The 27,696-nt window shown below is 44.2% G+C and overlaps 1 protein-coding gene across 2 annotated transcripts in view; it reads right to left on the reverse strand.

The window, feature by feature from the left end:
• Nucleotides 1-27,696, reverse strand: part of LOC124299737 (serine/threonine-protein kinase dst2-like) — a 77,938-nt gene that overhangs the window by 21,432 nt on the left and 28,810 nt on the right. For both annotated transcript variants that reach the window (XR_006907055.1, XM_046753051.1), the window contains exons 4-5: nucleotides 26,767-26,900; nucleotides 12,711-12,948 (exon numbers count right to left, since the gene is read on the reverse strand). Coding sequence is in view for 1 of the 2 variants with exons in the window: in XM_046753051.1 (XP_046609007.1) it covers nucleotides 12,711-12,948; nucleotides 26,767-26,900 (372 nt within the window). In the remaining variant the exon portion in view is untranslated. The remainder of the gene's footprint in view (nucleotides 1-12,710; nucleotides 12,949-26,766; nucleotides 26,901-27,696) is intronic.

Below are 27,696 nucleotides of genomic sequence, written 5' to 3' on the forward strand. Positions count from 1 at the left end.
GTTTTGGAAACGTTAAATAACAAAGATATCGTTACGTTTTCAACGGCACTGAAAACTCGCGGGATATCAGTGTCTGTGATTAAATTAGACACCTTCGCACATGACCGCTGCCAGATTTTGATAACAAAAAGACACGCGACAGCCCCCGAAACTCATTACGAAAATTAAACGGCAATTAGCAAGTAGGGATTGGACGCGTTACGGAGCTAGGCGGAATAGCGAAAAGGTACGTACCTAACGATAAGTCATGTCTGCATTTGAAATACGGAGGAGATAACTCACTCTCGGCAAAGGATTCCTAGGAATGCGCCGATTTTGATAACATTTTTAATAAAGTTCAGACACGACCTCTACCAGCTCACGCGTCATTTCCCATTTCCTCTCCTCGCATCCTGCCACACCCACGGCATCCTCTTCCGTTCGTCCCGAGTGCGCGGCTTGAACCTGGATTCTAGGTCATTTGTGTCACCAATCGCTGGTGCGTCGCGCTCTCGTGGAAGACTGAGACTTATCGATGGAGGGCGATAGAAAAATATTGTCCAACCGCTCCCTCCCGAGCCCGGAAGCAATGGGTTCGAAGGCTCCTGAGGATCCGGAAGGTCTCGGCGTCATTCTTCTCTTTCGTTGATTCATATTTGAGCCACCGGGCATGATTTTCTCCGAATACGGTCAATGTAATGCAGCGATAGTTTTTCGGCCTCCGCTTTTTTTCCCGGATTCCGGATCGCCTCCCCGGAATATTTTTCGGGGGTGTGAAACGTTTTATTTTCTCAAAACCTTTCGCCGGAAGTTTTATACCCTCGCGCATTCCTCCGTAAGCTATACAAACGCTGCAGAGGAACCGGGATTATTTTTACGAATAGCCATGTAGCGTTTGTTTTTTCTCCCGATACTTTCTCTCCCTCCTCTCACCAACTTGGGTTTATAATAAAGTCGGGTGAATCGGTGCACATTCGAGAAAATTGACGGGCAATAATTCGAGGGACGAAAGAATAAACTTTACACACGGTGATTCTCGCTCCTTTTTTCCTTCTTTCCTTCCTTCCGTCGATTACAATGGTAAAAAAAATATGTGTATTTATTTTTTTCCGATGCCGGAAGTAGCGGGCAAAAGAGCGATACTTGGATGAGTGCCATGTGATTTCAACCGTTTGCTGAAGTTGGCGGATTAAAAAATCGTGCTGTAGTGAAATCATTCGTTAAATTGCATACTTGTACTTTATTTGTGATGTTGAAGAATACGAAGTGTAACGAATCGTTCGAAAAGCGAAGCATGCATTGTATTGCGATAACGTTGGTCTAACATCATCATACACCCGTACAAAGGCACGCCAGACTGCAAGGTGGAACAGAAGGCGTGACTGGCGACATGTGAGCGCGAACGTTATTTCCCTTTCATATTGTTTTCTCAAACCTCTACATTTCCTCTTGGATCCAGTACTTTTATATAAAAGAAGTGAATTGCATTTTTATTACAACGTTTGATCAACACGAGATGGCGGGCAGGTTTTCAAAGTTAGACAGAACAGAATTCTCCGAACGTAACAACGTTGAAGTTGAACATTTATGAGGAGTAGTCTCAAGACTCTCACTTACATCGACTGTAAGAGCGAATATAAAACGAAGCCATTTTTAGATATTTGATATTTCGAAGCATAAACGGCAGTCCGTTTCTAAAATCTAATAAATTTTGTATTCCAGTGAAAAAACTTATTATTTGTTCTTTTCCAATTATATCAGAAAATTTCAATTGTTCAGAGTAGTATTCAGACTCCCTGAATGTGAATTTGAAGAAACGAAATCCGAAGACAAAAAAATAAGAAAACGGCGGATCCAATAGGACAACTTAAGATAACAGAAGTATTTTGACTTGCTCGACTAAAATGCACACAAAACTTTGTTGAATTTATCCGAAAATTACTTATTGGGATACGATGTCCAGTCGCGTTTACTGATTAAAAATCTGAGTACTTTTTTCGTCGTATACGTAAATCTTATAGATCCCATGTTCCGAATTAAAAAGGTAAATACCATTCGATGTGCAAAGTTTTTTCCCCGCACACCCGCCGATCACGTATAAGGTACCTCTACACCATGTACCGAAACCGAAGTCAGAGAGATCTTGGTACACCTACACAGAAGCTGGGTAAAAGTCGGTCGTCAGAGTAACTTCTCGATGTTATCCGACAGGTACCTTACGTTAGACCCGGTACCATTAGTTATATTATAATGTATCACTCCGTGGATTCGCGGATGCTGAGCAACCGGAACGTGATGAACGATACAGGACGCGGTATAACGTTGAATGAAAATGAAACGTCAGCTGACAGACTTTGCCGTTGAGAGGACAAAGTTATCTCGCATATACAGCTCGTGCGTACCTGTATGCGCGCGTGTGTGCAACGTGTACGTACGTTATATACACCCACCAACCGTTTGGAGATGTGCTTAATACGAAGTGATGTTGTTTCAGACCCATTACAGTCACCGCGCGGTGGCGAAAGGGTGGCAGCTGGGTAATGTACCTGTGCCCGTGCCGCGTGCGATCCGTTGAGTATGCGTGACCGGCATTGTTTCCTGACCAACGGCTTCTTCAAACCGCGGACATGTCCCGATTCAATCTCGGAATCCCGGCATTGCAGTCAGGTACTCACGGAACTGTTGAAATCGTGGATTCGGCTGGACTTTATATCGCACCTAACGCCGTCGCTCGAATCAATCCCCACCCCCGAAAGTTTCTGCTCCTCTTGCTTGTCAATCCGTGCGTAATTGTTTGCGCGTGAAATTCGTTGAACAAGTTTACCGCCGCACCGCTACAGCGGCAGCAGCGGCATTGTAACTAGAGCGTGATATCAATCAAGTTATATAATTACGTGTATTATACTTAGAGCGTGGGCTCTTTCACAGACACATGCACGCAAACACACATATGTCTACTGCAGTACTGTAGAAAATTGCTAATATGTCACTCGCACGTCCCATCACTCGAGTAATGGAACTTTCTCGTATACGATACAGGTGCAGTTTGTCACCATGAGAGAATTAAATCAGGCGAGACGCATCTGAGAGCTCGATCTTCGCTGAGCCACCCTGTATGGACCGAATTTAGAGCCTGCCCGATTATTGTTAGCCGACGTCGACGAAGAGTCGCGGAGCTTACGGTACGACATGAAGTTATTGTAAAGAACATTGACGCACGTTTTTCGCGCGAGCTGTCAGTTCGAATCATAGGTCAGACGGTGGCTGAAAATTTGCTGAATAATCTAACCCATTAGCCGAGATCCTGCTGCAGCTGGATAAGGAGGAGGAGAATCAGCAGCAGCAGAAGCAAAGAGTAAGAGGTATACGGCACTTAATCCTGTCCAGGAGCAACAGAATCCGACGAGTATTATCCATGACGAATGACGTCGAAAAATAAAACTCTACACCCGTTCATTCATCGCGTCCCATTATGCTCTCGATGGTATATCGTTGACCCAATTGTTATACAATGAAATTCTTTCCTTCTCCTCCTCCACCTCGACTCTCTTTCGCTTCTCCTCTCGCCGCGAGTTTCTTCGGCGCCTTACTTATTATTCTACCGAATCATTTCAGTTCGGTATTCTCCAATCGTTAATCATGAGCCACGTGCCGGCGTTACCTCTTTCCACTTCCTTTCCTCGAGCTTCGAACTGAGCGAAAAATATGGCCACCGTGATGACGTCGGCGATTCAAGTGGCTCTTCATTCTCGCGGTGAAAATACTGCTGCACGTTGCTGCAGCCATTATTGCAGCCGCACCCTCGTTATAGGGCCAGTTTGCAGTTGTTATCGATGGATACGTTGCCTGTGGCAGGCTGGCTCGAGCCGATCGCGAGTGTCAAAAATTACGGCTCGTTCGAGCTCCGCCTTAGTGACAGTTTCAATTGGAAATCAATTTGATGCACCGCCGATTTACATATTACACAGGCGTACGTTTGCGATGTCAATTTGCTTTTCACACGGTTAGCTGCTGTCACCCACGTCCCAATGGAGTCGCCGTTCGACCGGATGCAAACGGTCATTTACTGTATTTCAGCTTTCGTTACACACCGCCTAATCGATATTTTTCAACTCTCTACGGATGGACCACGGAATCGTATGCGTGTGCGTGTTTTTTTCTCCAGCAGAGAAATCACACTTTTCCGAACATTGTGTCGTTTTTAACATATATTTTGAAGTGCTTTACATATTATATTATATTGTACCGTACTTTTTTAAAATAAATATTATTTCGATATCATTCTTGTCATTTATTTATTCTCCATTCGTGCCCGATCAACCGATCAGTTTCACAATTTTCAGAAACTCATCGAAACTGTTGATCTTTCCTCGCATAATCAAGTAAGCTAATTTGTAAGCCGATTTCAACTTGTCGTAAATTATTATACATAAATATATCATTTCGAAATGTTAATTTGTTGAAAATTTTGATTGTTTGAATTTTACTAGAGCGTAAACGTATTTGAAATATCATTTATATGACATCATCAAAAATTGCGTTTGGATTATGCATATAATCTATTCGTGTCTAACCGTTTCGATGAACGGATCGTTTTATCAACGGAAATGGTAAAAGCAGGAAAATTAAAAAAGGTGAAATAAACGTCGAAAACGATTAGAATCGGATATTTTTCCCGATTGATACTCAACGGGTTAAATCACGTCTGTGACTTAAGAAAATATTCAATCAATGCAGAGCGGAAGAGATTGAAGCGCTTCGGACTCTGCGTTCTTCAGTGGTTCATTAACAGCAATCTAGTTCTTCTATACATTAATCCATATACCGTATGTACATAATATATTTGTTAACGGGATTAACTAAACTTACCGGTTAACGTTTAATAATATTGACAGGGAAGCATGCGTGTATCGGTAATAACCTATATCTTACAGCTACTAAAAACTACGTACGACAATCGTGGTAGTGTTAGCTTTAACCATGTGAGCAAGAGGGCCTTACACTTTTCTCTCTCTACACGTATACCTATGTATGTATATATATATATATACACACACACGCATACCTTCATGCATGTATACAAATACATGCGTTTAGCAAGACAAGCGTATAAATATACAGATATCGGTATACATATACGCTCTGACATATTTAAATATACATGTTCATATGTATATATATATTGTATAATATATTATATCGACGTGTGACGAATGAAACTAACCCTTATTACAGTGATTTTGTGTTTCGTGTTTTAACAAAAATTCGTTAATAAGTGTGTATATAATATAGACATATTCAACGGCGCGACAAGTCCCGCATTTATATATGTATATAATACACGGATTATATATGTATACATATTTATATCGATGCCCTGTATGTATAATATACGTTACTTAACTACGAGCAATAATATACCCTTTAAATCCTACATACCGATAAGGTATTTCGAGCACAAGGTTCAATCGACAAATTCACAGTAGACTTACCGCGATCGTATCGCGGTAAACAGCTAGTTAGGTATATCTATAACGGGGGGTTGGAGCACTCGCCCCTCTGCCCCGGGACGATAGATTCGACCGTTCCAGCGCGAGGCGAAGTGGAGGCAGGTGGATAGCGCGGAGGATACCTGCAGGTAGGTAGATACGCGCAATTCCGAGCGGAAGTCACGAGTCCGCGTAGTTGCACACCGCGGTACGCCACTTGATTTAAACATGCCGGTAGGGAGTTGCCATCGGGTATTCCTAAATCAGCTTCGGCTGGTATTCGCATACAAAACGACTCCGTTTTACCTTCCTTAACGGTGCAGCGCCGACGAAGAGAGCTCGCGCGATACACCGAAGATAACTCGACACCCTGGCGCAAAGTGCACTGCGTCGTCGGCTAATTGCGTGGCTGACGTCAAGTTTCTTGTGCGGATCATGCCGCAGCGTCGGATTTCCGCGGTACCGCAACGCACACCGGGGGTAACCCGAGTTGCCCTCAACTCCAACCGCGGTGCATTCTGTTGCTGCTCCGGGTGTGCAGGTGCTTCCAGTTTGCGGGTGGGTGTAACGTGCGGATGCGCTTTAGGTACTCTTAGCGATAGTTGTTTACATGTAACTCCTTGCAAGAACAGCAGCACGAACTTGAGCGCGAGTCGTACATCCCGGTGTACGTACGAGAAGACTTCCTGCCGCTCGAAGGTAACGTTTCGTACCGTATCGGTTTCATACACGGCGTAGGTTTATACGTATAATACCTTGGTAACTCGTTTGACGGTTGCCTCAATCTTCCTCAACCTCGGCTACCATTACCATATTCATTACCATTATTACCTCCGCGGCGCCGCGTTGTCACGCCTGCAGATTTACGTGTCCGATGTGGCGAATAAAAAGTCACGATTTAACGCGGCGGCCATATTAATGCTGTCGGTTCGACGAGCAAGCTCTGTCTGGCACGATGGTGAAATTTTTTATTTTTTTTTTTTCCTACTCTAGGTGTTGAAAATTGAGATTTTTCTCGACGGTGTAAAATGTACGTAGGAAATTTTCTCGGTATCAACGGTCAAGAAAAGAAATAACGTATGAATTGCTGTTTCGGTCCTAATGGGAGAGGCTCTCCGCAAAAATTCAGTTACGTGAAACCGGCACCAGTGCCAAAAGTTAGGAAAACACATCGGGAGGCAAAGAAAGTCAAAGTGAACGACGAGTCGTCGTCAGGTTTGTTGAGAGAGAAAAATTTATTTGTCTGGTTCTTTAGGGATCATTCGATTAGAATGTGAAATACTTTTTTTGACCGTTGGCACCGAGAAAACTTCCTACATACCTATTACACCCATATATGTGTAATAACATGCAACGTCTTTTGGCGATTTCACTTAATTCTCAAATTAAACCGATGTTCGCGGGATATTCTAATTGCCGACGGATTTACCTTTGTCGCAATTCGCGTGATCGTCTTCCCCGGAGACCCTTTCGTACTACTTTGAGCGAAATTGTTGGGCGGTAAAATTTCCTTGCCATGGAAATCGCTGATTATACCACGATCCTTCGAGGCTGAATTCCCTTTGACTTCATCACCTGATCCTCCCTGAACCTTACGCTCGAAATACCCGGCTCGCCGTACCGCGTGCGCTGCGTTACGCCGCGAACAAAACACGTAATACGCTGTACGTAGCGCCGCGTCACGCAATAACCGAGACTCAATACCTGCCATATATTAACAATAATAACAAATGGAACATACAAAAATTTCAAATTTCTGATACGCGAATCGCATATATCCTCTTAACCCTTTAAATATATATAAACCAATATAAAAAACCACATAAATTTATATCGTTCAACAATATATATCCCCCCCCCCCCCCCACCCCACCCCACCCCAACCGCCCCTCTCTCTGACTAGTTACTGCGGTTTCGCTTCACCGACGCAACGGCGTTGGCAATTGCCGCACTGACTGCGGCATCGGCGACGATTATAAATCTACAGCGACTATCTCAGCAGCGGATGAAGGAGCCCGAGGCAGAGTGCCGTGAGTGACGTCGTCGCGACGGCGGGACAACCATTTTCCGAAGTAACTGCAACAGATCAATAATCAAAGTTTAGCCCCGCAAGCACATCGGATAGGTTTACATGCAGATTAGATGGTACAGAGGTTGCGGTTGCGGGAACGAGGCGTTAACGTATAAGTGCAACCATATTCTCCGTACGGTCCTCGACTATAGATATAGGCGATGCGCTCGCAAATCTTGCCGAAGGCTGGCTAATGCATGTTAAATTACCTTTAGCGGTAGGCGTGCCTGGCCGTAGGTAAAGGGCATGGCCGGCGTAGCAGGGCTTGCACTAAACGGAATTGGCGCCGGCCGCGAGAAGCATTAATGCGTTAATGCCTTGCTAACCGCGAATAACACGAGCCAACTTAGAAACCGCACAACGACATGATACCAACGGACTGTTTAAACTTTCTGACGTGTAATCGAATTTCCAATTAAATGGTCGCGGCCCGGCTCGCGTGTTTATTGAATAAGACGCAATTAGCCGGGATTCGCCAGACAGGTTACTCTGCTCAATTTGCGAAAGAGGGAGGGTGAGAGGGAGAGAGAATGAGAGAAGGATGCGGCGTCTCGGTTTCAGGGCCCGCGACCCGGACTACAGGCAAACCGAAGAGACGCGGCTGAGCTTGCGGTGTACGTTTGCGTTAATGCGCAAGTTCTAATTACTTTATTAGTTCAAAGGGAAGAAACGAAATTGATCCTTACAAGCAGCCGCGCTCAGGTCCTGCCGAAAGCTTTCTACAATATACGTATAAACCGTGCGACACGCTACGGGGACCACGGATGGCGTTTCTTTGAGGAGCATGTTTCACCTGGGATTCAATTCAACCCGGCAACACTCTCATTTCGAAAGTGTAGAGAACGCGGGTAACGTATGAAGACGCAGATGCAGGGCATTCCAACTTTGACTCGTATGCGGGAATCTCGAGGATCCTGCAGCACGCAGTCGACATCTTCTTTGAGACGCAATGCTCGCGGTACGATGAAATCCCGCAAAGTTGAGACGTGACGGCGTCTCGATGTCATTGATTTTCGTAAAACTTGAGTTAGGATCGGTTAATTTATAAGACAATCACCTAGGACTGCACAAACGCCGTATGCCTACAATGTGCGATGCGTGTAAAACTTATAATACGTCGGTCTATGCAGCACGTTATAGGTACGCGGCAATTGCAGCAATTGCCGGAAATTGGAATTTCGCCAGAGTTGCTATGCAAATGATTATATGGTATGTGGCTGCAGCGACCCCCGCGTTTCCTGCTCGCCCACCGAGCGACACAATTTCACTCAAAGATCACGTAAACTTGGTTTGAATATGAATAAGACCTCGAATAAGACTTCGAAGGTGCAGTTGGGCTGAGCTAAACATCCGCCGGGGGCTAACTTCGCTCCCATCCTTGTGGCAAGCGATGTGATTAGTACTGAAAATAATCAAATAGTACTTCAAACACGGTCCACGGTGGCCAGGTAAATATGACTCCTCGGAATCAACGCGCCCCCTTCACGAGATTCCGCGTATAAATAAACACATTCAAGTATTACAAGATGATACTTGTTACGGTTATATATTATACATTATACGTACAGGATTATGGGAATTTCGGGGAAGTAAAGAATCGCGGAAATAATTTCAACAAGGCGATAACAAGCGCCTTGCTCCCCCCGTACAGAAATATAAAATGATATTTTTGCATTCTGGGGTCAAAGAGACTTGCGGAATTAGATTGAAATATAATTCCGATAATTTGAAACTGAGGTAATGACATGTATCTTACAACTTAAACGTACCTGCACGACTGTTATACTGAGCATGAATTTCACTCGTAAAAAATCGTATACCATACGTAATACCTTATAGAATAATTTATCGCGTACCGTGATTTCCCTTAATCGTTAAATCGTCGCGTCCTATTATCATTAAAGAGCTGTAACATTAAATAACAACGAGGACACTCCTCAATAGTTTTTCCAAGCAACGGCGTAGATCATTTTAATGTCCTGAAGGAAGTGATCAACTTGAGAGGTCAGGTCTATTTTAGTGTTGGGAGACTGAACCTCGCTGGACAAGCACGACATTAAGTAATTAAGACGATCGATCGGTAGGAAGCATGACCTGATGACTTTGTCAAAGGGATGGAAGGGTTAAGTGAAGCTTCGTTGAGTTGACTTTGAGTAATTTCGGAGACGCGATCGAGGCGATAGAGCTGGTGAATCGTGCGCGGCTTGAGCCTGCGATCCTCACATCAAGTAGTTCGAGTTCTCGGAAGCAAGTCCTCGAGAGAGCGTGGAAACGACTTGAAACATGTCGCGGGCATTATCCTAATTGTGCCTCTCGTAACTAGATTAAGAATTACGCCGAGGTAACGACGACAGGGGGATTGCGAAATGAGCTTTTCCCTGATCAGGCTTTTTCAGCAAGGTCACGGGAAACGCTGAAAAGGTTTCTGGACCGGCATGGCTGCGCCGCGAGCAAAGCGAATTAAATTGGAGTGCGTGATGGCGAGGATTTTGTTGATGGGAAGGAGCGACCTCTTTTCACCGTCACCCTCTTCGGTAACCAGCAACCTGGATTATCGCCCGGTGTATAGGGGGAACTTTGCACCGAAGCTCAGCAGGGAAGGGTAGTTCAAGGACTGCTGCAGCCTGCAGGAACTACCTCAAAACTCATCGTCACTCAGTCAACAAAACACTCACCGGTCCAGACTCTTGGAGTCTGTGCTTGCACCACATGCTTATGACTCGCATATCCCGCAAGGAATTCGATGGAAATCGTGTCACGCTTTGTAGGTACAAGCCTCGGCGTGATCCAACAAGTAGAAGGATCTTCAAATAATGGCAATTTCCGATTCGACATACACGCCTATGTATGTACATAGGGACGCATCGGCAGACGTTGTCTCGTGAGTTGAAAGCGAATATATTTGAATTTTCAATCTGGACTAACTTAAGGAGGTACCCTGGTCGATTTCGACACTGACTTATATATCTTCCAATATCCACGTCTACGTATCTCGAACGCGAAAGAGGACTCAACGGCCCCGTGCTATACACGATTCTGAAGAAAAACACTCCAACGAATTTTCATTTGACGCAGAAATAAAGAAATGGCACGAATTATACGAAACCGCAATAGTAAATTCGTAGAATTCGTGCAATTTCTTTAATTCTGCGTCGAATGAAAATGTGTTGGGAGTGATTTTGTTCAGAATTATGTATAAAATGGGGCTGTTGAACCTTTTTTCGCGTTTGAGATACGTGGACTTCGATATTTAGAGATATATACGATCACATCAAAAATCGGAATACCGCACGCGAGTTTGCGTCGTTAGAAATATTTTGTCAATCGTGGTATTCGAAATACCACGTGCATCATTAACGAGATGTCATCTGTTATGAAAACGTAAATCTTAACTTTAACTGGATGATTTCCTTATTTTTACAGAACACGTGAGTAAAATCGAATTCTATTCGATTTCATACAATATTAAACTAATATTTCAACTTCCTTTAAATTGCACAACAGTTTTCTTCGGGAAAATATCAACTCGCTCACTTCGGTTGACAAAGTCACTTGTCAAACGAACCATGCACATCTAATTACGTTCTTTAACTGTAATCTTAATTTCGCAAGACAGGTAATTTTATTAAAAAAAAAAAAAAAAAATGAGCTTCAGAGTATTGAAAAAAGTTTCCTGTATCCTCCATCAGTTTGTTAATTATGCTACTCTATTGTTATAACACACTTGAAACAAGAAGAAACTTTGATGGTAACCAAGCACATGTTTTACGGTACCGAGTAAAAATAAATTACTAATTTGGCACTATTACGTTGCATGTTCTATTCCTAAAATTGAACAGCACAGACACAGCGTGAACATATGTGAATTAATTGTCTCGCACAATATCATCCTCCATAATCGTATAAAGAATGCAAATTTCGCCGGGCATAGAAGGCAATACGCGTATACGATATGCATAATATTGTATAACGCGGATAGTATTCACCGGGACGGGTCATCGCACTTGCCGCTTTAATTTGTCGCATAAATCAGCAATGTAAGGGTTCCTTTGATGAGTTATAACCGTGTACATAGAGTTTTACGCGACGCACAGAGGCACGTTCTGCGCAATATATGCAACACTGACGTGCCCGTGCCGTGTGTAGAAATTATATGGGTACCTATGTATGCATACTTCCGAGCCCTACCACCACGTCAAACGGCCTGCAGGCTGCGGGTTAATAAACGAACCAGTAGGCCGAGATGGAGGCGAGGAATTGAGTGGGTGCGCGTATAAAAAACTCTGAATGTTAATTAGCGCCAGAGCCTGTCTTTGCCACGGAGAGAGTTTATCTTTATCTCTAATTCATCCCTCTCCTCTCGACGCTACAGCTTCCTTTTCTACCCGAATCTATGATCTGCCGCTGCATCTGCATGGCATTCACGTCGCACATTATGCTCGACCGAAGAGCTTATTCGCGTATCAGTTCACCCCTCGATGACTTTTCAGCTTCTGTTCGGATTTTCTCGTTTTCGAGAAGTTTATACCCGCTACTAGTACCTCAGCCGTTTATTCACGTTGCGTTCATCAGCGGATAAAATGCTCCAATTACTTCAATTATCTTTCTGCCCGTCTGCGAAATGACTGAATTTCACCAGTCACGCGAAACAGAGGTTTTCATAGTCGTCGTGATGTTTCGGGCCAAGAACAATTAAAAATAAGATCAGGCCTACAATTTGAACGGCAAAAATGATCAAACATGAACAGCGAAATTTGATTAAAAACGCCCGATAATCATTGATCAATACAATTATCTTTCGCTAGAAAGGAATACTGTAAGAATATTCATTCCGCAAGTAATTTTGTGGTGAACAGAATCCACGGATGAGCCAACGAACATTGACTCTTATAGCAATAAAAAAAAAAATACTCAAGAAACATTACACGAACAAATGCCAGTCTCGTATTAAAAATTCTGTCGTCATAATTATATCATGTTCCATTCAATGTTTTACACCGAACGGTCCGCCATTTTGGAAACGAGTATAGCTGCAGTGACACGCCGGTCGTCGCGACGTTTCAGCGTTAAAAAGTATAGAGGGTGAAAAAGAAACGCAAATAATAATTAGACGGGGGTTAGAATCGCGGAGTTGCGAGTAACGCGCTAATTATAAAGGATCGTGTGTTTACCTCTCTCGGGGATCGGCTCCCGCTGTCCTGGGCCGAGCTGCACTTCGCTCATCGACGTGTATACGGCCGGAATCTCAGCCAAGCATCGCAGGTTCAATTGACCGTTGACATAATGAGACGGAAGCAGTTTGAGGACCAGGCTTAGCTCGCTCCCTAAAAGCCCGGGGCTCGTGCCGAGATGCTGATGGCCATCGAAGTTCGAGTCGAACTTGCGCTGCTTCACGTTGGCTTGACCGACCTGCCGGATAAGTAAATATAAAGTGGAGATTAGCGGGCGGTGCAGAGGATATGCAAATCTTGTTATGAAAACTTCATTATACCTGATGGTATGCGCGAGTAGCCCTGGACAATTATATGAAGTACGCGAATTTGAATAAAGCCACGTTGCTGAGGAGAAAAAAAAAAAAAAAAAAAAAGTGAAGCTCTATTAAAACCGAATCAACTTTCCCGCGCGGTCTCAAACTTTTACGCCAAATTGCACACTTTACATTTCTTATTCTATTTTTACATGTATATCTACCGGTCCTCCCCCCACCCCCCACCCCTCGCTCTCTATCCTTCATTATTTTTAATACCGAGAAAAATGAGACGGGAAGATACGATGTGTTTTTTAATTGTGTCCAAAATTATGTATGCCTGATTTAGGCAGAAGCTTTTTTTCTGTTATTGAATTTCGCTCGTCGGATTAATACGTCGAACGCGTAAGGATAATTAAAAGTTTTAATTGATTCGCCAATTTGACAAATAATTAGAATTTAAATAATCTTCTCTGGAATGCATAATTTTTCGTACACAACAACCCACACACTCACACTTCAGCGGTGAATATAAATCGTCGGATTTTCACGGGGATCAAATCTTATTTTCATTGTTTAAAAAGTGAACATACAACAGGGGCATTAACAATTCCCCTGGTCCACCTCGTTTCTCTCTCTCTCTCTCCCTCTCTCTCTCTCTCTCTGCGTGTGTGTATCACGAGTGCGTGAAGTGCTCAACGTATTTTGAATGGGTTCACATCCTATAAATACCAAATGTTCTCGGGAGCAGAGAGCGAGCACCGGAGGTGGGTAACAGCTGTTTTACAAGCCACCCCATAAAATAATTCCGCAAGGTATGGTAATGTATCTCGCGAGGTGAAAGGTGAAAGTAATTTCTGATAAGAAGACTAAGATGTGTTCCCCATTGCTATGCCGACTGGTTTACAATTACAAACTGGTCTTGATCTCGTTTCTCGCACCAGAGTTGAGGCTCAGAATTTCCTTCAGCCTCCGCAAGCATCGAGCCGGATTAATCCAAAGTTGTGGAAACGTTCGTAAGGTGTATCGGAGTTTTTTATACCTGCGTATCAAGCGACCCGTGAAGTAATGTAATTTCCCGACGTTTCTTCCGACAATTGTATCGAGAACGAGAGTCACGTGAGCGATATTCAAATAAAGTAATATGAGAAAAGCGAGGAATAATATCGGCGGTAGCGCGTGCTATGTACCCATATTTGAGTTCGATATGAGGGAATCGGTGCGGTGAAATTCAACGTCCCTTCAACACCTTGAGAACCAGTCAAGCCATATGGCGTCACAATTTGAATAATTTTTGCTATACTGATCCGATATGTTCTCGTGCCAATATCGGGATTCTGGCTGTGCAATTTATAATTCTGGAACTTGAATTTCATGCCCTTCTTTCACCTTCCGCATTGAAAATACATTGTGCAGCGATTACGAACGAATGACAAAGATTAGAAATACCATACAAAATGTATGAACTCCGGTAGAGAGAGTGATAGCGGTGATTTGAATCGAAACCGTAGAAGGGTGATTAAAAATTGGTACGATTATGTACAAAGATCGATTTTGTTTCGTTCAAAGCAAAACCTATCATCGTCCCGCCGTCGAACGAATAGCCATTCGTTTCAGTTCATTTTTATCGCAAAATCACATTTTCCTGCGGGCGTGTAGATAAAGAGAAAAGGGGATCGCTGTTTCGGCGCCGGTCTCTGGGTGAAAATTTTTTGAAATTGAAATCGAAACGTACCAGCTAGAGTCGCGGACAAAGTGTTAAATTGACTCCATTCCGAGTCAGTGATCAACTAACGATGCTTTAATGTTGATTAGCATTAGCGTTAATTGAGTGTCTCGGGTGCTGCGTTCAAAGAGATGATTAATCAGGGAAGCGACGGGGAAGCAGGGCGTTTTACGTTATTGGGATGTCTATGCTGATACTGTTATCAAGGGTTACAAAGCTGCGTGAATACCCGCCGTTCGAATTAACTACAATACAGTATAAATATACATATAGTAGCCTAGCTTTGGCTAGAATTGCCGGTAAAAGGGTTGCACGAACGGTTGTAAAATTTCCCCGTGGTCGATGCAGAAGAGTAACTTTCTCGCGCCCGAAGCGCTCGAGCGTTTGATCAAACCGTGAGTATATAATACATTATATACATATATACGTATGTATAACGCGTTGGAAACATTAACCTGAAACGTGCAGAAGGCTGTGCGATAATACGAATGAAATATTTATCAGGGAAGGAGAGGAGAGCTGGTGGAAGTAAAACAAAGCCCGTGCCTCCGCGGCAGGACCGCTTTTTTATAGGGGATGAGACGGGATAAATATCGCCGGGTTTATTTTACGCCGCAGGAATATCGCGCGTTGTAGAGAGACGCGTTCCTGTTATTGACATCCGCGTTTTATATGAAGGTGCACACCGGAAAGTAGGTGGTTCGCGTACGTCGGACCGCGCACGCAGCCGCGAATGCCGGTATCTTTAGTTTATAGGCAATCCGATCATATATTCCATGAAATTTTAACTTTCGTTTCGCTTTGCGCTGCGGCAGCCTCGCCTCGCGTCCGCCCTGGAGGTCCAACGTGCAGTTTACACTGAAATTATAGCACTTGCCAAGCTCCGTCCGGCGGTTATATTTTCTCCCCCCTCTCCGCCGAGAATCCAGGATTGCACAAATCCTAAAATATAACAGACCTCGGCGTTATCCTGCATATCCCGCGTTATCACACATACGGCTGCCTGCGTGCGTCCTCCAGTTTGCTGTTTGCGGGTGCCGTACTGCAGCATCCTCGGGGGTGGACGGAGGGTGGAGGGTGGCTAGCCTGGTGCACACCTAGCATTACGCGGATGCAGGTCTATGGACCACGGGGGAGGAGGGCGTGATTTATTCCCTGTGGAAAGAGAACGCGCGTCCGCTTTTACACCGTCGTCGTCGAGAGTTACCTCTACCCCCCAGAGCTTTGTATGCATCGAACGACGCGTCGAGTTGTAATGTTGAACGATTTAACCCTCCAGCATTACAGCGCGAATACTTTCTCATTACTTCGAGCGGATTCTGGAGCTCTATATTTTCATAAGGCAACGTGAAAGAAAATTAGTACAAAAAAAAAAAGTAACACAGTTACGGATTGAGAGCCAGGTGTACACGTATATATGTACGTATGCGTATATATAACCATTTGAATTAAGGTATAAGGTTAAGGCGGAGAAAACGGGCCGCCCGCTGTAATGGACTTGGAATTTCAATTGGGGTCGCAGAATTGACGCCTTTTCCGAGCCTCTCGTGTGCGAATATGAACTTTTTTTTTATCATTTTTATTCCTAAATTGTTTCTTTTTTTGGTTTATCAATTTTTTCTTTCGGTCTGTCCTCACGTCGTCGGTACGTTTGTCGTTTTTTTTTTTTTTTATCTCTTTTCGTTTTTGTGCTACTTGAAATAAATATACCGCCGGGAGGAGCGACGCTGTTATTTTCACAAGAAACGCGCACGTATTTGCTTTGAGTCTGCATAATAGGATACGAGGATACAACGACGTCTTTGACGCACCATCCAATTCACATGCTGCAACATGTAAAAATCTTTCTCCACACTTCTTTATCGCTGAAATTCTTAATTATTTTTTATTCTGCCTCTGCGGATTCTTTTCCCCGTTTCATTTTATCATTCATCACTTTCTGCGAATTCATACATATTACAGCCAAGATTTTGTCGCATTATAATAATCGGATTCATTTTTTGCTTTAAAACGTAAACTCGCAAGAAGATGCGTCCGAGATACACAAGTCTCGATGTTTTATCAATGCAATCCGAACGTACATTCATATCGTTGCCTTCTGTATTCACGTTTTCCTCTTCCCGAGAAATTGGTCTCGATTTATGGACCTGAAATGTTGCAAGAAACTGTTCTGTCATTTTTCAGGAAATTTTATGTCTCGAACGCAGTCACGCGGGATGCGTCAGTGATTAACAATGAATTATTTGGGATTTATTTCACTGGATTCAAGAGCACAGTTGTATTATCGATGTTATCACAACGGCACTCGACAATTTGATAATCGTGGAAAAATTGGAGCCTGTGAAACGTAACCTTCACCTCAGATTACACGTTTCGTTGAAACTGCGAAATGAATCGCGTTCTCGAAAAATACACAACGTTCATCTCGTAAATTAATAAGTACGGAAACGCATTAGGCCAATATTGAATATAACAATGACGAATCGGGTATATGCTCTCGATTATAACAGAGTACACTCGAAGGAGGAGCATCAGTTACAGTTAAGGTTGAATTACAGAGGATTTATTCCGATCGAGATAGCGTGCGGTTCTCCTCGCGGTGATTTCCGAAGGCGGTAGGTAGGTAGATAGGTATAACACCTATTCGCCGAGGGAAGAGGAGCAGGCGGTGGATAAGTTTCGGTGCTACGGCAGGCGAAGGTGTAAGGTATACGTTAGGTATATGGCGGATGAGTCGAGGGTGTTGGATGGATAAAAAGGAGGGAAAGGGCGAGGGATGCGTATCCCCGGCCGATACGAAAACCTCTGCGTCGATCTCGCGTCAAGTCGTCCGGGAGAGAGGCAGGTAATCGTTTTGGCAGTGTTCATAAATTCCACGCTCTGTTGGCTATCAATAAGCATTGTTTTGCCACTTTGGGGGTCGTAAAATGGATCGGCGTAACGCGTTGCGAGCCTAATGAAGATTAATACGCGGTGCCTGCACACACGCGCACTCCCACATGCACCGAATCTATCCTGAAATATGGCGTTCCGGTGATTCGGTATAAAAATTACAAATTGGCACCTCCGCGGTACCCGGTCGGAATGGGAATGAAGTGGTTTCGAGTTGGCGGTGTAACGGAATTGCGGGAAATTGAATCGGGCCGCGCGATTAATCATCTTCAGAGTCGTTAGTGGCACGCGAAGACTATCAACGTTACAAAGTGGAAAAATCCTCGAACGCGGCGGCAAGAAGGGCGAACTATTCACTCTCTCGCGCTCGGCACCCGAGGACCATCTCGCTTTTTTCGGTTATCAAGCTTGTATGAGTATTTTTCAACGTCATTTTACCCACCGTCCCACCGCGTTTTTTGTTGCCCTGCGAAATTTCAGCTCTCATATACACGCACGATTTACGTCATGTGAAAGGCTCAGTCAACCCTTTCCGCGCCGTTTGAGAGGAGAATAAATCTCTCCGGGACGACGAGATGTGCCTACGGGTTCATCTGTGCACACACCGACCGGCTAATTCATTATTAATATTTACACATGCGGCTAGGAAGCTCTCGTTCTCCGCGGCGCTTTCCACGCTTAGTATCAATTTGTATTCGTGGTTTTTAAATACCTCCGAGTGCAGCCGCTGCACCGAGCGAATGCATTCAGGGCGCGAGTGGGCGGTTGGGTACCTACTTCGAATGGTTATATCCGAGCGGCGATGCATTCGTGATACGGACGACGAGAGTTTGTATATTTTCCTAAAACAACGAGACCTCGGCTCGGATGAAATTCCGGTTCTCCTGCACTTGCACGCACTGAAATCATTCTAGGTACTCCGTAAGTCCAACAAACTACGGGATTTCCGTTACGCTTCCCCGAAACAGTACGGCTAATGACATATGGAAGCTTGTTTAATCGAATCTGAGAATTAGGCAGCGCTTTTCAAGCCCTTCCGAGACACCTCTTTGATCTCCCGGAATTCGATCTAGCTTCGTTTGCGTTCAGGACTTGCGCGAGACGAAGACTTTTCGCCCATTTTTTTCTCCTTGGATATCATATCGACCCGCGTTATAAACAGACGACCGCAATTATTACACGATTCATCCAACATTACTTTACATGCTTTGAACTGCGTGTTAATGAATTTTTCTTTCCCCCTTATTGTTAAATACGTTTTCGCGACAGTAAAAACGTCACCGCTATTTTCCTTCGGGCACGGAAGTTTCAGTTCAATTTATACAGTGCATTCAATCTTTTTGGCGGCTTTTTAAGTGGATTTCGCTCGATTCTCTAATTACCCGTATTTCCACTTCTTTCTACATTCCTTTAGTTATTCCAGTACACGTATTACCTGCTGCGGGCCATTATTTTGCCTTTAGATACTTGAACAATGTGGGGCAAACTCTCTACGTACCTACGAGTTCCAGTAATTTCGTTCGAGGATCGATTTCACGAATGAATTATTACCATCGTACAATTCATCATTAAAAATAACAATTCAAACTATACATGGATTTCCCACTCGTGCCTTGAATTCGTATCAGTTTCTTCTCAAGGGGGATATTACAGGTGTACGTTTCAGAATCGCTGACGCGTTGACAATAAGTTGTTTTCCGACTGCAGCATGGCGCGGAGAGACTATCGGATCAGCACAGAGGGTAGGGAAGTAGATAATTTCTCGAGAAGTTCCGTACTTAAGCTGCGGTGGAAAGCTGTTCTTTATTCTTTGTACGTACGTTGTCCGATGTTGTGGTGGAATAGTTGTTCCTATTCACGCTTCTATTACCAACAACGACGCGTACAAAGTCAAGTTCTCCCGTCGAGGGGCGGGATAATTGGTACCAAGAGTATTGCCAACTTGTAACGTGGCAATTTCGCCGGGAACTGGCAACTTCTCGTCGTCCTAGATTGAAGTGGATACACCTGATTTCAGACAACGCTTCACGGAGCTTTGTCCAGACCTGCCGAATTAATTATATTCGAGCATTCGCTGTACGTGTTATTCGCCGATTCTTCCAGTCCGCGCACATAGATGCAAAAGTCGATAGATAGCTGCCGCTTCTTGAAATCGTCATGACCAAGTCTACTCAAGCTATACGCTTTGCTATTCAAGCACCTCGATAATCGCGCCCGAGATTTCAAGATCAGATAATATAATTCATTCACTCTGGAGAAATGAAGCTTTTATGGGTACTGAAACAGTAATTTACTTCTGTTCTTTACGTACTGTTAATCTAGTATCTGGATTAAGAGCCTAGATATACGTACCTCTGAACTTTCATTGAGGTGAAATATATATTATTATCCTCGGAAACGTCTTGGAAAAGTTATTCAGTTTTCGTTGAAATTGCGGCTTTGATTATTCACCCCCCTTAACTTTGCGATTCTCTCTCAATTGCTCTGGATAATTATCGCCGTAAATGTCGCGCCAGTCGACAAATTCCTCAGCGACGTGAAAATAGGCAACAAAAACGACCCGTAAAATGACCGTAAAATATCGCGATGGCCTGGAATACATCTTTCTCCGTTGGTCATGAGCTGTTTGGCGAAAGGTCGAAACGCCGCGGGGCTTCAGCCACGTTTTACGTTTATCTGCAAGAATCTACAACAGAGCGTTGAAGATTTGAAGGCTTCCTTTGATCCCCCTCTGCTCGATACTCTCGACCGCACGATGAGTGTAGTTATAGATACGAATGTTGTAATCGATTGGACGGTGAGCGCGATGAAATTAAATCTGTAAACATCATGAAATTTGTTGGGTAAACGATAAAAATCCCCGAGTGTATAATCAGGAACGAGCGAAGCGGTTATTTCACAAAATATAATAATATGCATTTGAACTACACAACGCAAGAGCTGGCAGAGAGAGAGAGAGTTAATTTGCGCGTTAAATCTGTTGTTCAGTGCGAATATGTTTGCATATTTCTCATCGCGAGGTGTCGCAAATACGCACGATACATTATACGGGGGTGTACAAAGGTAAATTATAATTTCGCACTTTGACGTGGTTTCGATAAATTATATGCTGAAATGGAGTTCCATCCGAATTGTGTAATAGATATGAGTATATTTTTTCGCGTCTCTGTGATTTTGAATATCGCGATTTACACACCCAGCTGCAGTACTTGACCGTCGAGTGAAGCGAAATATGTATGTGTACTCACCCACCCAAGTACACGTGCTCGCTTGTAATTTACTCTGCACGGCTCGCGCTTTGCGCACTCTTGATCAAAGCGTGGTAATACCGTGGTTGAAAATCTCAAATATTGCGGTACCATAAAACCAATTCACAGTCGTGAGCGTGCGGTAAGATCGTGAATGGAAGAAAAAGGGATACATAAAACGGTGAAAGTCAACAAGCCCGAACGTTCTTTGAACCGGAGATAAAGCCAGCATCGTCGGGTACTCAGTATCGCCAGAAGACGTGGTTCCTTTGTGAGTTAACGTTGGGTATGCAGCACGAAAGTAAGCAATAAATGTGAGTGAAATGCCGTTATCAAGCCATCTGCATCGGCGGGAATCGACAGGTTATATTCAGGGCTTTCAAAATGCCGTTTGAATAGCAGAAGCTCACATAGAGCCGTGAACATCCAGCCGAGTATAGCCGCGATTACGCCACTGCGGGGAGGTTCGGAGCTTCCGAGGGATGATTCGGTGGACGACGGGGACACTCGGGGTTTGGCGAACGGGTTGTCACAATACGAGTTGCGGAGCACATGGTGACCGATGGGTAACGGTGAAGTTACGATTGTGAAGCCCGTTCGATTATTGGTCGGTATTTGCGAACGGGGGCATGAATACGGAAGACGGGTCAAGCCGAGCCGCGACCGCCACTGACAAAGGGGAACGAGGCGTACATCCGGTGCAGGGTGGATCTAAACGGAACCAGCCGTCACTTGTTTGCCCAGCGTCCTTCCAGCCGCGGCTTGATGTATTTCATTCGAATTTGGGAATCCTTTGTGCCGCGGGCTGCAGGCGGGCGTCATGCCTATAACGCTGGGAACCCGGGTTTGCAGAAACGCTATGGCTTCCCGCGAGAGCAAATGTCGTGTGGAGGAAGAGGCGGAGGAAGAGGTACAAATGGAGGAAAATGTGTATAACACGAAAAACAAACGAGGGTGTTCGAGTCAGGTAGGTATACTACGGGCCGCGTTCCTCCCTTTCCCTCGCCCCTCGAGCTGTCCTTTTCTCTTCCTGACGCTCCTCCAGGCACTTTCATCCTTTCCGACGGTCCTTCCGTTCTCCGGGTTGCGGAGGTTACGCCTCGCGCCACCGTTACAAGTCGAGAATACGAATACTCCGCGGGAGAGACCGGGCGAGTACGCACTTGTAATGAAATAAAGATGTTGACGCCTCGTGGTAGTGTTACTGGCAGTGACGAGGACTCCCCGAGAATTGTGAAACTGACTGCTGCAGGGGGGCGACGCGACGCCCTTGTGTGTATCGCTTTTACACCGCGGCCTCATGTGTGGGTGACGTGACGCGATGACGACAAGAACAAGAAGTGGAAGGAAACGATGAAGAAGAAGAAGAAGGAGCAGGGGAGGAAGAAGAGAAGAAGAAGACGAAGAAGAAGAAGAAGAAGAAGGAGAAGAAGGAGAAGAAGCCCTTGTCAGGCGGAAATGTTTGTTTTCCCAGTGCTCTGGGCGCCTCTTCGCTTCACCTCTTGGCAGGAAATACAACTGTGAATTTATATTATCACCAGGAACAAACATAGATTTCGAACTCGTAACTTTCCATGAAGCGTTCCAGCCTTGGCTACCAGCTCTGATAGGACTGTCAACGCATCGGTATAATGGACTTCGATGTTTAATTATTCAAAATAAGGTCAATATTGGTTACATAACTTTGATTGCATACAACAAAAGATTCCGGATATTGGGTCCTATTGTCCTGATACGATATCTCTGAGTTTTCATAAGCAATTGATTCAACTTTCATGCCCTAGAACTACTACAACTTCCCAAAACTCATTTTTTTTTCAACGTTATTACAGAAAAATGACTTCCACAAACCGATAAATCCCATTGAGTTTGACGGTGCCATGTTCTCTTCTTGAGATGACAAACTTCCTACAATAATTGTGCTTGGATGAAATTTGCCATGAGCCGATTTGGTAGCGTTTAAAAAGTATGTATTTTTGTGTTCCCGATGGTTCAATTTCGACATACAATATTCACGTTTATAAGCGCAAGTTGGAGGCCGGGGCTTTTTTCTACCTATTTTCCGGCTACCTTTCGCCAAACAGAAGGTCCACCAGAGAAAACTTAGTTTCTCGAGGTCCAAGAGCGGCCAAAAGGAAATGATTCGATTTCTCCGAGATCCGAAAATGTCGGAGAGAAGAAAAAAAATTTGAACCAAAACCGATTTATGAGGGTAAAGAGACTCCATCCCGGAGGGAGTGAGGGAGGCTTCCTTATTAAAGTGGCTCAGGTATAAAGTTGTAAAGACAAATAGTATAGAAGTAGGAGCTTATATAGACTGTATTATATAATATTTCTAATGCAGGATAGCGGAGGAACTCGAGTGAAATATCTACGAGAGCCATGGCTTACAGCTTATAAGTTGTAAGACTCGTTCTTATAACGAGTTTGAAATTACATGTGACAATGACGTAAGCGGGACTTAGCCGAGGGGCGCTCGGATTACTTTCGCGGTGAACCGGAAATCGGGGGAAATCTGGTACGCGGTAAAATTTACTTTACGCATAAAATTAGCATCTAGGCGAGAAGGTGGAGGAGGCGAGGATGATAATCGACTGACTTTATAATTCGGAAGGGGTAGACTCGACGTGGTTAGCCCGAAAGACTGGAATGCCAGTGGCGCGTAGCCTAACACAAATATACCGAGCACCAGACGTCAAATTTCAGTTTCCTCCTCTTTCTCCCTCTTTCTCTCTCTCTCTCTCTCTCTCTCTTCCTTCCCGTCCCTTCCGCTCCTCCTCGGAGACATCGCGGACTCATAGTGCTGCTGGGAGAATCCTTAATTATTGGGTGTTTCTCTTTGCTTTACTTCTTCGGATTAGATTGGTGCTGGTGGCAACCCCATTTCGTTCGTAACTCGAGGTCCCTTTTATTCTCGTCGTCCGACCTCCGCGAGGACAGTTTCACCAGACGGTATATACACGAAACGCCGTCGGGGAACAAATTCTCGACTTCCTTACATCGAATATACGTGCGCATCTGAGCCAGTCCACAAAGGCCCCGAGGCTACGCGGCTGAAATATTTAACCTTGTAGGACCGACAACTTTCTGCCTTCCGCCAAACAACACCATCTTCTCTCGGTTAGATACTCCGCGCGGGCACTCGGCGAATAAAAGAGAAATCACCACCCCGTTTCTTGGCGGTTTGCGGGTGACGGGCTTAACGTGTAAACAAATGTTGCCAGTCTGCATCGCTCGCCCCGACACTCGCCATGCGACATAAGGAATATTAAATTAACGAGGGGATCAAGAAGGATTTACGTTCAACACGAGCGACCCCGCTTAGCTTCTCCATTACCCCAAGCGCCGCAAAAACTTGGAAAACTCCGCCGAAGAAATCGGCAAGGATTTGCACACAAATGCGAGTGCTCGGTGAAAAATTTATCAGAAATTCACCTTGCACAATTATAAGTCTAATACAAGGTAAAGCGTAACGTTGCTGCGGCGAGAAACAATGACCGCTGCAACGTACGGATGAAAGAGAAATGTTGTCTCTCTCACATCTACAACATGCCGTGTATTGTCATCTGCTCTCCGTTCTCTTTTTGGATTGAGGAATATATTCAGCTCGCGTCGTGACGTGCTCTCATGTTTGAAAACAAGGGATGTTTTCGAGGGGGAGTCTATCCTGGATGAGTGGAGCTTGTCAGACCGTAGTGAAGTTCTGTAAAAAGTTATGTTGAAACAAAGCCTGGCCACGCGCGTTCTCAGGAATTTCGATCACCATTGTTTCGTTCGTAACAATCAAACGATCCAGGAGAGATATGAATATTTATGCAAAAAACAGTTCCACAATTGCGAAGCTTTGTGCATCTGACTATCGGCTTCGACGCGTCGCTTTGTCGATAATGTACAGACGAAGCGACTCTGTGACGATACTTTTTCAACCATACCAATAGGAATACTCAGACTTTCAACAATAATTAATTGTAAACTGGCGCGACACGGACGGACGAACTAATGGATGACGCTACTTACGAAGCGAGTAGATTTACGATCATCGAGATTATAAGCTGCACTGGCATGGCACTTACGTTACTGGCTTCTTCCCCACGATATAATCTTTGGCAACAAGTAAGTAATGCCGAGCAGCAATCATCGAACTGCAGGTTGTCTCTGAAGATGAGATTTTCTTATTGTCGAATTTTGTTTTTGATCTCTCAATGAAGGCAATTTATACCTTCGTACGATGTGACAAACACAAGCGCAGAGTCGCGTCTTCTTCATAGTTACTTCAACACGATATTCACGCACGTTTGATTTGCTTGCCAAAGCGTACGTCATCTCACGTGTCTTTTCTCTTCGATCAGATTTTTGCTAGAAGTACGTCAAATTTCGATGCTGATTCCTAGTTATCAATGTGTGCAACAGTACGCGTGCGGTAAACCGAGAATTTCACTGGAATAATGAATGTGAATCACGCCGTTTACCCGCTGGCTTCAAAGCCGTACAGGGTTGTCTATTCGTAGCCATATACATATGGTTCATAACATCAGATGGCTAATGAGTTGATTTATAGCGAACTGTGGACAGCCTCGTTGATGAAGCTCGAACGGTCAAATGAACTGGTCAAGCATATTGGGAGGAGAGGGGGCTTCAAGATTTCCGTATCTGCTGAAGGTGGAATATGCGAGGGGTCCATGGCGCACGGTGAAGGATACTTGAATCGTCGACGTCGCACAGCGATCAAACTTGCTCTGAGCAAACCAACGGACCGAGGGAAATCCAGTAAACTTATTCCATTTTCTAAACTCCCGGTGAGTATGTGTTCAAGTCGTCCTCAAGACGACTTGCTCGAATAAGATCTTAATTATGTACCTGTAGTTTAATCCGTAGAAATCAGTTTGAAATAAGGGGAATCCCGCGGAAGTGAACGCGAGAACGGAGTGAAACGGCCGAGTGAAACAACGACGGAGTACAAGTTCAGAGTTTCATTTCAAAGCCCCGTACCACACCCGCTGAAAGACACACAGAAGAGATGAACCGAACGAACGAATTCGTGAGGGTCACGTGGATTCTTTCCTTTCGGTCGAAACAACTCTGTGGCGCTTTTGATGTTTCCTAGAGAGCTTTGAAAATGGTAAGCCAGTAGGGTATGTCGGCGAACGAAAACAAAACGAAGGAGCATTTGGGAAAATGTTTCCACGACTCCTTTGACACCCGTTTCGGACGAAAGTCTGATTGATTCCAACCGGGATTGTGCTGAATCGACCGAATAATCCTGGAAATTCATGTTTATACAGCTTTATAAAATTCTTTGTCCACTCGAGTATTGTATTTCATACGTATTTTTTTAACTTACTTCAACTGGATCAATAAACTACGCATATTGTTGTAAACGCAACGCGGCTGTTCTCGTTAAACTGATTAAATAGATTTTATACTACGTCATTGAACAAGCAATATTCAATAGTGAACGGTTCTCGTTATTCCAATGGTTCACAAGTGACAGTATATTGACACAAAGTCACGAGGATACGATGAAGATACGCTGCGGATCGCTCGCGCCGCGTACTCTCGAAAAATTCGCTTTTTCATAAAAAAAAAACCGATACGTATTTTACGTACGGTTTCGTCCCATTTCAAGCTCGCGTCGATGCACGGTTCGGCTGATTTTAATCGGAAAAAATAAAAATCCGTCTACCTACAAGTGGTGCCATTCAAACGTCATACCGAAAAATTTTTCAATAACGATCAGAACGCGTCCAGCTCGTTTTACCACGAAATTTTATTTCGATTTTAATAAAAGTTTTTTCTTCCTAAGTGTGTAAAGCTCATAATTATGGCATACCTTAATGTAAAGCCCAAAGCGAGAATAATTGTTGCCTCCATTAAAAATTTTTTTAAATACTCACCGGCACGTTGTTGAGCGTGAATGAAAGGTGGGTGGATGGTTTTGAAGGCGGTGAAGTGCAATTTGCTTCGAGAGTATCTCCAGGATCATAACGGTCTCTACCGGTTGCAATCGCGGGCCTTCCTTGGGGTAAAGCTGAAACACAATTTTCACAGAGGTAAACAAGATTTTTATTATTTTTCGCCGACAGGTAAGCCCTGTTGACACTATAGAACTTGCTCGGAGGAAGAGCTTTTTCTCTATCCAGTCGCGAAATGAGGACCGTAAACGTGCTTCTTGCTCCTCCTTGAGATGAGATAGTATTTTGCGCTCCACGTTCAGCGATAAAACAATCTCGGCTCTAATAGCTCGATCGATACTTTCACGACATTATGATTTTTACCTTCGTACATAATATAAAGGCGAGGGGAAATTTTCCCTATACGAGCTGATTACATTCGAATAAATCGTAAAATAGAGAGGAGAGAAAAAGAGAAAGAAAGAGAGAGTGAGAGAGAGAGATGGAGAGTGTTGAAATTTTGCGATACTTGTTTAATCTTGGGTGAACTCTTTACTAAATAAAAACTGTTCATACGCCAGAGACGGCGGTTATATCGGTGTGTCAGAACTTGCAACTGAGGCTTACGTAAGTTCGCAAACGTATTTTGTACGTTAATACGTGAATTTATCTCCGGTATTATAGAACACGGATTAGGGATTAAGTCAAACTTGTGTAAAAACTAATCCGCGAATATTCAGCGCGGTTAATTTATGACGGAAAGTGGGCAGAATCGTTCTGGACAAAGTACGGAAGCTTCGATATTACAAGCGTTGTAAAATTACAGCAAAGCAGGTGCTGCAATATTCTCCGCTAGTTCGCGAGCTGCCGGTGTGTGTGTGTGCTCAAAGAGGGTAAAAATAGCGAAAAGAGTTTATCACTTTTACTGGGCTA

The sequence above is a fragment of the Neodiprion virginianus genome, chromosome 3, assembly GCF_021901495.1.
Source record: "Neodiprion virginianus isolate iyNeoVirg1 chromosome 3, iyNeoVirg1.1, whole genome shotgun sequence".
In the NCBI taxonomy this organism is placed as follows: Eukaryota; Metazoa; Arthropoda; class Insecta; order Hymenoptera; family Diprionidae; genus Neodiprion; species Neodiprion virginianus.